Source organism: Erythrolamprus reginae, chromosome 2 (assembly GCF_031021105.1).
Source record: "Erythrolamprus reginae isolate rEryReg1 chromosome 2, rEryReg1.hap1, whole genome shotgun sequence".
Taxonomy (NCBI): Eukaryota; Metazoa; Chordata; class Lepidosauria; order Squamata; family Dipsadidae; genus Erythrolamprus; species Erythrolamprus reginae.
In genome coordinates this window covers 174,365,005-174,377,868 of record NC_091951.1, presented here as the reverse complement: position 1 = coordinate 174,377,868, position 12,864 = coordinate 174,365,005, and the positions used below count along the sequence as shown (strand labels likewise).

The 12,864-nt window shown below is 43.1% G+C and overlaps 1 protein-coding gene across 3 annotated transcripts in view; it reads left to right on the top strand.

Annotated features, from left to right (window-relative positions):
- Positions 1 to 12,864, top strand: part of HLF (HLF transcription factor, PAR bZIP family member) — a 78,290-nt gene that overhangs the window by 53,113 nt on the left and 12,313 nt on the right. For all 3 annotated transcript variants that reach the window (XM_070740483.1, XM_070740482.1, XM_070740484.1), the window contains one exon: positions 9,038 to 9,258. In XM_070740483.1, the coding sequence (XP_070596584.1) occupies positions 9,038 to 9,258 (221 nt within the window). The remainder of the gene's footprint in view (positions 1 to 9,037; positions 9,259 to 12,864) is intronic.

Sequence of the window (12,864 nt, the reverse complement as noted above, 5' to 3'; positions counted from 1 at the left end):
TTTGACAAATGAAATAAACAGTCTGTTGTTAAATATTTGCGAGTCAGAAATCTTTCCTAATTTGCTGTACTGCAAAGATTGGCTAATTAATCCCAAGGTGCCTTCTTTTTACCTATCTGTAAAATCTCCTTGCCTTATTTCCTTTAAAAGAGGCTAAATCTTGCCAGGTCAAGGTAACTTGGTAATCCTATCAATGATGGGCCCGTAGGGGAATCAGTTTCCCTCTGTTCAAGAATTGCATGAATATTGATGCAACCATACATTTTACAGTGACTGAAAAAATGAAGGTTTAAGCGAGTAATAAGATTGTATAGTATTACTTATTGCATGGGTGATAGTCCATAGTCCATGCCTGTGAATTCATTTATAAACATCCTGAGACCTCTTTGATTAAATTGGGTGACAAAATGGCCCAGCTTTGATAATGCAATCTTATGGTAGTGGTTGGTTGGTTGGTTGCACAATCAACCAGGTGTTTTGATGGGATTTGGCATTCTTGTCCATCTATTGAGTTCGTTCCAAAGATCTGGGATGAGCACATGTTGTGTGGTGTTATTAAAGGTGTTGTTACTAGGTGTAAGCTGTTCCAAGTAAAGCTGCCTTTTGCAATTGACTGGTAGTGATTTCGTCAATGCTGATGACATTCAAGTGATGGTTCAGATGACTGCGTGCAAGGTGCCTGTTACTATTGGTACTATTTTTGTTTTCTTTTGCCATGGTGATTCTACTTCTATTTACAGGTCTTTGTATTTTCTGATTTTCTCAAGTTCTTTCCCCACTATTCTATTGTCTCCAGGTATTGCCACCTCCACTGTCCAGACGTCATTATCCTCCTCCTCCTCCTCCTTCTTCCTCTTCCTCTCCCTTCCTCTCTCTCCTTCCCACCCTCCCCCCTTCTTCCACCCTCCTCCTCCTCTCAGTCAACTAGATATTTAGACTGGATTTGGCATTTTGTCCACTTATGGAATCCTTCCCAAGGACCTGGGATAGACAGATGTTGTTTTTTGATGGTGTTAAATGTATTGTTATAGGATATTTCGAGAAAAAGCTGCCTTTTACAATTGACTGATGGTGATTTTGTCAATGCCAATGGTATACAAGTGGTGCTCCAGATGTTTTGGGATTGCACTCAAGGCTCCTATTACTATTGGTATTATTAAAGTTTGTTGCATAGTCAGCCAGATGTTTAGACTGGGCTTGCCATTTTTATCCACCTAGCAAGTTGTAATTATTACTATAAGTTTAAGTGTGGCTATAGAAGTTCCAAATTCAACTCCCACCCTTAATCGCTTCGCAAGAACTCATCCCAAAATATTCAGATTTGTGCTGCAGAAACTTGACCATATTACATTGAAAATCAGTGTATACTTTCATTTTGTTTTTACATGGGTGGGTAAAAATGTGAGTGGGTTTTTAAAGGGAGAACTATCTCCTGTTTCTTGCCTCTTTCCGTATATAGTCTTAAGCCTCTGGGGGCTCTTCCCCCAATTCATTCCTGTTCCTTCCAATAACATAATTCTCCATCTTGTTGGGAGCTAGAGTTGAAACCCCTGACTCCTTCGACTAGGGGTGGATTCTGCATCTGCTACTGTCGGTTTGCTCAGTGATGTACCACACACATGCTCAGTACTAAAGCAAAAAACAAGATGGCGGTGAGAGAACCAGTTCAGGGGCGTGGCAGAACTGGTCCGAACCGGTAGGAACCCACTTCTGCCTCCAATGTCTCTTATCCAGGTTTTGTTGTTCTCCAGATGTAAAAGACCTCAATTTCCAGCCACTATGTCATAAAATATTATCCATATGTATTTTAATTTCTCTTGGTTCCACCAGGATCCCTTCAGTGTTTTGCAGTGGGAGGTCTTCTCATGGGATGAAGGAAATCCTAACTTATCCTTGGAAATACAAGGGTCGCCCAGAAAGTAATGCATCACTTTTTTTTTCTCAGCCTACAGTAATGGTACTAATTTTAAACTTTAGATATACATTATTTGAATTGTCAGGAGTGCGTGTGTAAATTTTGCGTTTCTTCAGACAGATAGTGTAGCTGCAGCAGTGCTTTGAAATGGCGTCTGTAAGTGATGTACGTTACAAGCATTGAATTTCTCACTACGGAGAAAGAAACCATTGGGAACATTCACAAAAGTTTGTGTACAGTTTATGGAGAATCTGCAGTTGACAGAAGTATGCTTAGTCGCTGGGCACAGAGGGTGAGGCCATTAGAAGACGGTTCGGCAGAGCTCCAAGATTTGCAGACCAGAACAAGGAGTGGTACCGATAGGGCATACAAGCCCTTGTGTCTCGCTGGAGGAAGGCCATAGAACGGGACGGAGATTACATGGAAAAATAGGGAGTGTAGAAGAAACATCATTCTTTCTTGTGTGTAAGTTTCATTGTGTTCAATAAATAATTGTTGAAGAAAACAATTGTGGGCGACCCTCGTATCTGTACAATGTTACTGTGTAAATGGATCTACTTCTTAGAAGACATGACTGTTTTATTGAGTGGGCATTTAATGGCTAAATAAATTTAAGCTTGTTTTACAGATGTGTGTGTGTGTGTGTCGGGTGGGTTCCTTCCAGTTCTGGTAGCAACCCTCTTGTGATGTCACAACGATGTCACAGACCCATATTATTATGTATTATTTATTTATCATTCATTCATTCATTCATTCATTCATTCATTCATTCATTCTGAGCATGCACGGAAACTGGCTTCCCGGCACTGTGCATTCAATCGCCATCTTGTTTTTGGCTTTTTTAAACAAACATTTTTGCTTATTTCAGCACACATTAGATTTTCTCATAATGCAACAGAATGGGAACTACAACCTTAGATTGGTTACTTTTTTAGAAAAACAACAAGCTAGGATCACAGTTTGAAGTGTGCTAGTTGCTTAGGTATTTCTACCAGCAGTTTCTGGACGTGATGATGATAAACTGAATAATTACTTGAGTTAGATAAATACAGGGCATTTTTAAACTTGTCTCTTCAAGAAATATGAACTATGCAGAAAATTTATTCCAGTTAGTGATAGGAGTTAGTATTAGAGATTAGAGAATGTGTACCCAAGCAAAGCGGCACAGTAGGAAGCAAACCAGTAGCGAGGTAAGTTAGAACCCACCCCTGGTGTGTATGCACATATATACACATACACAGTTTTAGCATTGTACGTATAAACATGACCAATCACTAAAACACGGATACATTTGGGCGTACCTACCCAGGAATTCCTATCAGGTCCGGGCAATGATCATACAGTGACTCTAAATAGTTGGATTCAGGTTTGGATAAAGCCAATAGGATATTGACATGACTGCAGAAGATTGTCTTAATACAGGGGTGCCAAACTCAACACCCACGAGTTGGAGCTGGCTTGCGGGATGCTTAAGTCCGCCCAAGCTCCCTTTTTGCTGGCAGAGGATTGAAGGAAGCCTTTGTCCCCAAAAATGGAGCTTAGGAGCCCCTTTTCTCTGGCAGAGCCCTCGGGCCACCACAGGCTCCCCTGACACGAACGATGTTGAGCTGGCCATGCCCACCCTGGCCACGCCCCTTAGGTCAAACACAACCCTGGTGTGACCCTCAATGAGATCAAGCTTGACACCTCTGGGACTCTAAGAGAAGTAATGAAATTGTGACAGAGCCTCATCTGCTGAGCATCCCATTGATTGTGTATTCATTTTCAGGGGGTGGCCCAGCCTTCTGTGCAGCTGAATTTATCTGCTTAATCAAGACAGAATTAGAATAAAAAGTGAGCATGAATAGCAGCTTCAGAGAACTGTAATGCGGAATCAAATATTTTGCCTTAACTCTAGGAAGAAATCCTGCTGATCCTACCCTGCAGCCTTTATGGTCTGTTGGCCATCTCTTGTATAGTTGGGTGTTGTTGTCACAGCTGCACAGTGTGCTGATGCAGAGTTATTCTGCTGCTCTTTCTGCGAGGCATGTGATCTTTTTTACACTGTCCTCCTTTGACCCGCCTTGAACTGAAGCAACCCAAATTGAGGCACAAGAACAGATCCTACATTTTTGGGCGGTTTATATTGGACCGTGTGGAAATTAATAGATTGGCAAATGAAAATTAAAGATAGGCGATGATGGTGATGATGATGATGATGATGATGATGATGATGATGATTTATTAGACTTGTATGCCGCCCTTCTCCGAAAACTATTATAATGTATGGGGGAGATTTTATGATTGGTTAGAAAATGAATATGCATAGATGTTAAGTAAGTAAGTTAAGAATATGCATAGATGTTAGGAAAGTGAACACAAGAACAAGGGGACACAATCTGAAGTTAGTTGGGGGAAAGATCAAAAGCAACATGAGAAAATATTATTTCACTGAAAGAGTAGTACATCCTTGGAACAAACTTCCAGCAAACGTGGTAGGTAAATCCACAGTAACTGAATTTAAACATGCCTGGGATAAACATATATCCATCCTAAGATAAAATACAGGAAATAGTATAAGGGCAGACTAGATGGACCATGAGGTCTTTTTCTGCCAGCAGACTTCTATGTTTCTATGTAACACTGATTAAAGTGGAAGAAAATAGGATATTAAAGGTGGTTGACCCAGATGACAAAATTATGTAGATAAGGCAGCAGTATTAAGATAGTAGTAGATAAACCTAGGAAAATATATACTATGTATAAATAGAGATATTGAAAAATAATGTAAGTTTAAGAGTTGCACCAATAATTAAATTAGTTAGGGATCTGAATTACCTGTTTGTTAACCATAAGATGAAATATAATTAGACTCACTCAGGGAGGGGATAAGAGGGAGAAATAGGAAACAGAGAAGGAAGGGAAGAAAGAGAGGAAGGAAATAGGGAAGTGGGAGAGAAGGAGAAAGAAGATAGAGGGAAGAGAGGGAGTTAGAGGGAGGGGAGTGATATGAGATAAGTGGGGGAAAACAGACGAGAAACAAAAATATTGAAAGTGCAAAATTAGAAACTTAGTTTATGGTTTATTGAATGGAAATGTATAAATATGCATATCTTGTTATGATATATGGTATAGATGTGGATGTGGAGAATTTTTTTTAAAAAAAAACTATTAAAAAAAGAATAGATCCTATAGAAAGTTTGGTAGGCATGTTTGTATCGTTGTGAACTGGAGAAGGACATAATTTGTCCATGCATGTTTAATGGATTGAGCTGTAGCACCATACAGAGGTTAATTGCTGCGAGGCAGTTTTATTAAAAACTGCCGTGTTCCTGTCCCTGGTAGAGAAATATCACAAAGACAGACAGTATTTAATATAAAGGTCAAAAAATAGATCAAGAGAAATCTCTCTCATTCACAGGTGGAAGGATGAGTCTGCTTATCACTTACACACACGCATGCACCCATACACACACACACACACACACACACACAAGCAAACACAAACCCCATCTACGTATATAAGTGCACTGATGTGCCTATCGTCCCCTGTCCAATTGTCTTTCCTTATCTCATATATCATATATATTCTCTCCTTATCTATATATATATATCATATATATTCTCTCCTTATCTCTTATATCATATATATTCTCTCCTTATCTATATATATACATATCATATATATTCTGTCCTTATCTCTTATATCATATATATTCTCTCCCTCCCATCTACTTCTCTTCTTTTTACTTTCTAACGTTATATATATTACTTAATGTCTATTCTCTTCCATATGTATTGTATATTGGACAAAGAATAAATAAATAAAATAAATAAATAAATACGTAAGTGAGGAATGGCAACTTTCTTAAATCCTGTAGTAATGTACATCAGCATGAGCTGTAGTTCAGTGCGAGTTTACATTTGAATTCACAGGTTTGGTTTTGAAATATATGAAATGGTACAATTGATGCAACCAGTTTGACAGGATGCAAAATGCAAGATGTTCAAAACACCCCACAGTCTTCCTTTTGGTGTCACAACAGTACAAGCAAGAGCATGAAAACAATATAGATTTTGGAGCGTTTGTGCTGTGTTTAAATATGTGTTCAAGGAGCATCTCGGAATATTATATTATAATATTATATTATATTATAATATTATAATATATTCTGCCGCATGAATCCCAGCGACCAATTAGGTCCCACAGAGTTGGCCTTCTCCGGGACCCATCGACTAAACAATGTCATTTGGCGGGGCCCAGGGGAAGAGCCTTCTCTGTGGAGGCCCCGACCCTCTGAAACCAGCTCCCCCCTGAGATTAGAACTGCCTCCTGGCCTTTCGCAAGCTCCTTAAAAGCCACCTTTGCCGTCAGGCATGGGGGAACTGAGATAACTTCCCCAGGCCTATACTGTTTAAGTATGGTATGTTGTGTGTATGTTCGCTTAAATTATGGGTTTTTAGTTTTAATGATTAGATTTGTATTGTACATTGTTTTTCTATTACTGTTGTGAGCCGCCCCCAGTCTACGGAGAGGGGCGGCATACAAATTTAATAAATAAATAAATTACAGCCAAAATTATCCACGTCACTCACACGAGACAAAAGTGCTTCAGTTGCAAGAATACTTCTGTATCTGCTAGTGGATGGTTACAATATATCAGTGATGGCGAACCTATGGCACATGTCCCACAGGTGGCACACGGGGCCATATCTACCGGCACCATAGTTGAGCTTCAGTTGATTTTTGGTTTGTGCTGAGGCACTGGGAGTATGTTTTTGGCTTCAGGAGGCATCATGAATGGGAGTGGGGCAGTGGTGGTGGGGGTCACACACACGTGTGTGGGGGGGGGTTGGGAGTGGGGGGGGCATTGGATTATGCAGGGGGGAATGCACACATGTGTGATAGCGCATGGGTGCACGCTTTCGGCACCCGAGGAAAAAAAGGTTCGCCATCACTGCAATATATAATGCATTTCAAATGTAACTTTATGCAGAATGGTCTGACTGCAAGTAGTCCTTGACTTAGAAAAGTTCGTTTATTGACCATTTGAAGTTACAAGGGACACTGAAAAAAAGGAACATGGACATTTTTTACACTTACAACCGTTTTCAGCATCCCCACAGTCACATCATCAAAATTTAGAAGCTTAGCAGCTGCGTCGTAATTGTGACAGTTGTTGTGTCCCCAGAGGTCACGTGATCCCCTTTCGCAACCTTCTGACAAGCAAAATCAAAGGGAAAACCTGATTCACCTCAACAGCCAGATTTCTAATTTATCAGCTGCAGTGATTCACTTAACAACCATGGAGAGAAAAGCAATAAAATGGAGCATTGCTCATTTATTTGTTTGTTTGTTTGTTTGTTTGTTTGTTTGTTTATTTATTTATCAGATTTGTATGCCGCCCCTCTCCGCAGACTCGGGGCGACTCACAGCAATAATAATATAATGTAAACAAATCTAATATTTAAGTTAATTTAAAACCCCAATTTAGAAGCCAATCATACATACTAGCATACCATGCATAAATTTTATAAGCCTAGGGGGAGGGAAAGTATCAATTCCCCCCTGCCTGATGACAGAGGTGGGTTTTAAGGAGCTTACGAAAGGCTAGGAGGGTGGGGGCAACTCTGATATCTGGGGGAAGTTGGTTCCAAAGGGTCGGGGCCGCCACAGAGAAGGTTCTTCCCCTGGGTCCCGCCAAACAACATTGTTTAGTTGACAGGACCCGGAGAAGGCCAACTGTTTTACTTAGCAACATCAATTTTGGGCTCAATTGTGGTCGCAGGTCGAGGACAACCTGTACAATAAAGCATGCCTGACCATCCATTATTAAGATAATACCCTGGAAGAAAGTCTGAAGGAGGAGGAGGAGGAGAGAGTTGGAGGCTGTGCTTGAACCAAGAATTCTTAGTTTCCTGCTCAGCCACCGCGGAGGGTTTATTTTGGCATCTGCCACCGATGAAATGTGTAAACAAGGCTAAGCCTATCATCAAATGCCACTTTTCAGATTTTATCCTCACTATTATCATCTGCTCAGTTAGCAAAACTAAAACAGCCATATGCCCATTTTTCAGCACCTTGGCACCCAACATCCTGGCCCACAGTGCGAGAAGGAAACTTTCTGTTCTTAGTAGAGGACAGTAGAAATGTGACAAATTAGAGTCTGCAGAGGTTAAAAGGGTTAACTGAGCAATATTATTATTTTATTGTTTCAAAGCATCCTTTTGGTGCCCTTGGTCTCCCTGAGAGACCTTGGTTTTTGTCTTGCAGATAGAGTGATACCTTGTCTTACAAACTTAATTTCTTCCTGGAGGAGGTTCATAAGGTGAAAAGTTCGCAAGACAAAACAATGTTTCCCATAGGAATCAATGGAAAAGCGATTAATGCGTGCAAGCCCAAAACTCACCCCTTTTGCCAGCCGAAGCATCTGTTTTTGTGCTGCTGGGATTGCCCTGAGGCTCCCCTCGCTGGGAGACCCCACCTCCGGACTTCTGTTGCCAGCAAAGCGCCCGTTTTTGTGCTGCTGGGATTCCCCTGCAGCATCGCAAAAACATGGAAGTCCAGAAGTGGGGTTTCCCATGGAGGGGAGCCTCAGGGGAATCCCAGCAGCGCAAAAATGGGTGCTTTGCTGGCAACGGAAGTCCGGAGGTGGGGTTTCCCAGCGAGGGGAGCCTTCGGCCGGCAACGGAAGTCCGGAGGCCGGGCATCCCAGTGGCAGCAGCTTGGGTTCATAAGGTGAAAATAGTTCGGAAGAAGAGGCAAAAAAATCTTAAATCCCGGGTTCGTATCTCGAAAAGTTCGTATGACGGGTTCGTAAGACGAGGTATCACTGTATTTCATTTCCAACCCTTCAGTGCAAGAAGGGATTGGTGTTTGCTCTCTGTTCATATACACCAGCTTGTCCTGTCCACTATATGATATAGTGATGTTGTATCACCCAACTAGGGAACATAATCAATATTGGAAAGGAACAGGGGATTCATTCCTTTCCAACACTGATTATATTACCTAGTTGGATAATGAAATGTCTGCAAGAAAACCATCAAGCTCAGAGAGCACCAAGAATTTTGACATTTTGACCCTGAGCTACAAATATTTTCTTCTATTGATAAAGCTTCTTTTTTTTTTTGTTTCTTCAGGTCAGATCTTGCCTACAAACCGAAGCACGCCAAGTCCCATTGATCCCGACAGCATTCAGGTTCAAGTTGGGTATGAACCAGACCCTGCCGATCTTGCTCTTTCTAGCATTCCTGGTCAGGAAATATTTGACCCTCGCAAGCGCAAGTTCTCTGACGAGGAGCTCAAGCCCCAGCCGATGATTAAGAAAGCTCGCAAAATCTTCATTCCCGAAGATCTGAAGGTAACTTGGGACTGGTGTCTAGGGCTGTGCAGAGGAAAAAGGTACACTGGGGCATGCACAGGTAGATAGATCCCATCCATTGATAACTTCTTAAAGAAATGGTGTCTTTTTCTGGCCTCTCCCATGCTTGTGATATAGACAGGAAGGAGAGCAATTTGATGAGATACAGTTACATTTGGCAGGAATAAACAAATATCATATTTATTTATTTATTTGTTTGTTTGTTTTGTCAGGTACTATTGGTGGTATACAAAGATATAATAATATTTATATACATGATACTAGTAAGAGAGAAACATTAGGACAGGGGATTGAAGGCACTCTGGCCTCTTAGGAATTGGGAGAGATCAACAGTGGATAGTCTAAGAGTAAAGTTTTTGGGGTTAGGTGATGTTACTACAGAGTCTGGTAGTGAGTTCCATGTATCAACTACTCGGTTGCTAAAGTGGTATTTCCTGCAGTCGAGTTTAGAGCGGTTTACTTTAAGTTTGTATCTGTTGTGTGCTCGAGTGTGGTTGAGGTTGAAGCTAATATCCTCTTGTACTTTTTGCCAAAAAGTCTGCACTACTGGGCATTCCCATAGCATATGCATGAACACTCCTTTATCTTGGCACCCATGCCAACAAATACCTTTAACATTCTGCTGAAAATGTGCAAGTTGAACGGGTGTGTAATACCACTTATGTAATATTTTCCTTCTCATTTCCCTAACTCTTGTATTCTTAGTTTTCCTTATATTCTCCGTACTGAAGGAGCGGGTCCAGCAGTCACATGTCACATGGGTTGCTCATGTCCAATCCGGTGGAACTGAGCCTAGTGTTAAAAAAGCTTGCTGGATCCGCCCCTTCCCCAGAATTCGCTCAGTTCTCGCATCCAGCGGAGTATATGTGAAATAGCTCGTTCATTACTAACGCCTTCCCTTCGATTCTATCCTTCCAAACAGTAAGAAATCCTTTCTATTGAATTTCGAGACTTGCTAATTAACGCCAGCCATCGGCGGCTCGGCTTTTCTCTCAGGGGAGAAGTAGCGGTTTAGCCTCCCGCGGCTCCTCTCGCCGCTGGCTATTCCTGCTGCCGTTTTTGGGTTATTTACAATCCTTCGGCCTGGAAGTCATTAGGCAAGTCTATTTATTATCTTTTAAGGGCTTTACCTCCCGCGGTGTGAGACGCTTCCCTCCAGTCTCCTGGACTTAGCCGGCCGTTTCTTTTAAAACTTTTACGGAACGGTTTCGTTTTTGGCGCGAAGGCCTTCGCGCCCTGTAATTTAGTACCTCGTGTTGGCCTCCTGCCGGCCGTTGGTGCTTCAGTCCACCGCCCGGATCTTTGGAGTGGGCTTTGAGATGCTCAGGCTTAATTCTCCACCGGCCAGACCTCCAACCAGGGTGCCTTGGTTACTTAAATTGAAGTTTAGGGAGGCTGGCCACGCTGTATTTGGGAACACGAACTCTGGGTTTGCCCAGATTGCTCTCAAGTCGCAGCAGCTCCGAGGCCTAGGAGCAAGATCCCACTCCTCTTGGGAAAGCTTAGAATTCTTCTCCCCCTTATAAATCAGATTTCTTTTGGCTCTAGCCTTGTCTTCTGTAAATTGTCAGACTATGGCTTCCTTTCCCAAGAGAGGCACCACTCAGGGTCCCAGAGAGGCCAGGCCTACAGGTGATGAGATAACCAGTATCCCCCAGGCCTCGGCCCCCTCTTCTGCCATAGCCCGCCCCTTGACCAGAACCACCAAGGCTAAGAAGAGAAGGGACCAAGCCCTACAAAAAATTCATGATAAATCTGCTAAACGCTTGAAAGTGCAGGCCCAAGTGCTCAGCGCTCTTGACCCCCCAGAGGCTCCTATCTTGCCTCTCTCTGGTGTCACTGTGTTATCTCTGGATGAGCCAAACCTAGACAGACCCCAACCTAATCTATGGGGCTTAGGTCCAGAGGAACCAGATATCGTTGAAGAATCTTCCCAGCCAGGATCCTCTCAGGCCATCAGAGATTCTTCTGTCACTCCTGCTGATATTTCTAGCCTCCCTCCAGAGTTCCAATCCATTTTCTCTGTGTTGTCCAAGGCCATTGATGCCAAGCTCTCTGCCATCAATGTGCCCTCTTTACCTCTTCCTCCTCCTCGTCCCCCCCGTCCCTTGAATTCTCCTTCAACAGTCAGAGCTCCTATTCAGGAAGAATCAGATTCTTCTCAGGATGACTATGATCAGGATATGGAAGAGGATGAGGATCCATGTCAAGGCCTCTCGGACGATGAGGAATCCCAAATCAAGGTTCCTTCTCCAGTTACTATTTTTCCCTCTCAATTGTTCAAATCTCTCCTTCTCAAAGCTAGAGTTTCCACAGGGCTAGCGGCACAAGAGAAGCAGGCCACTACCTCCACTGACCCTCCGGAGGAGAACTTACCCTACTTCACAGAGGAACAAGAGGATAACGAGGTAATCCCTATGCCAAAATTGTTTAAAGATGCTTTGCTTAAACAGTGGGAGTTTCCAGCATCAGGGCTTAACCCCACCACCAAAGACAAAAGATTGTATAAATTATCCCCCTCTTATGAGGATCTCTTATCCTGCCCTAAGCCTGATGAACCGGTAAAAACCCTACACTCTGCGGCTGCAGTTCCAGGCGAAGACGAAGAGGTTCTTCGTCCAGAGGACAAGAGGATTGAACAGATGCTCAAGAGAGGGTTCACCGCAGATTCCTGGGCTATTAAAAGCTCCGCATCTGCCTCCTTTTTTTCTAGAGCCATGCTCCTATGGCTTCGTCAACTTCAACAACATATTCCTCCCGATGACTTAAGAGGTCAACAGGACTTCAACAAGGTATTTGCGGCCGCCCAATACGTGGCTGATGCCACACTGCAATCCACCAGATTTGCAGCCAAGTCCATTGCGGCCTCCACAACGGCCAGAAGACTCCTATGGCTTCGCCCATGGCAGGCAGGAGTGCGTCAGAAGTGGCAGTTAGCCTTAGGTCCATTAAAACGCGACCTCCTATTTGGAGATCTCCTAGACCCACTCCTAACTGAAACCACGGACAAGAAAAAAGTATTGGGCCCGACTACCACAAAGACCACTAAAACGCAGTCCTTTCGTCGTCCGGGGCGCCAACAAGATCAGGCGCCCACTTACCAGAGGAATCCAGGTCAGTACTCCCCTCGTTTTCGTTCCCAAGGTAGGAACCCCAGGGGTAAGGGATACCGCTACCAGAGAGGAGCGTCCTCTAACAGGGCTTCTAAAAAGCCCAGATGGTAATTCCCCTTCGGTCCCCATAGGGGGGCGCCTGGCCTACTTCTCCTCTAGCTGGCGCCAATCTTCCAAGGACCCCTGGGTCATTGATACAGTTCAAAAAGGTCTCCTTTTAGAGTTTACTTCTCCCCCCCCCCCAAACGTTTTATTTCCTGCCCTTCTCCCAGTTCTCCCTCTGCTCATACCCGGATGGAGGAAGCCATCTCCCATTTATTATCCATTAGAGCCATCCAGCCGGTTCCCTCCGGTCAGAGAGGCCGGGGTTTTTACTCCATCCTCTTTATGGTCCCTAAGACCTCCGGAGGTTGGAGAGCTATCTTGGACCTCAAAAGGCTGAATTTATTCATCAAATATAGAAAGTTCAAGA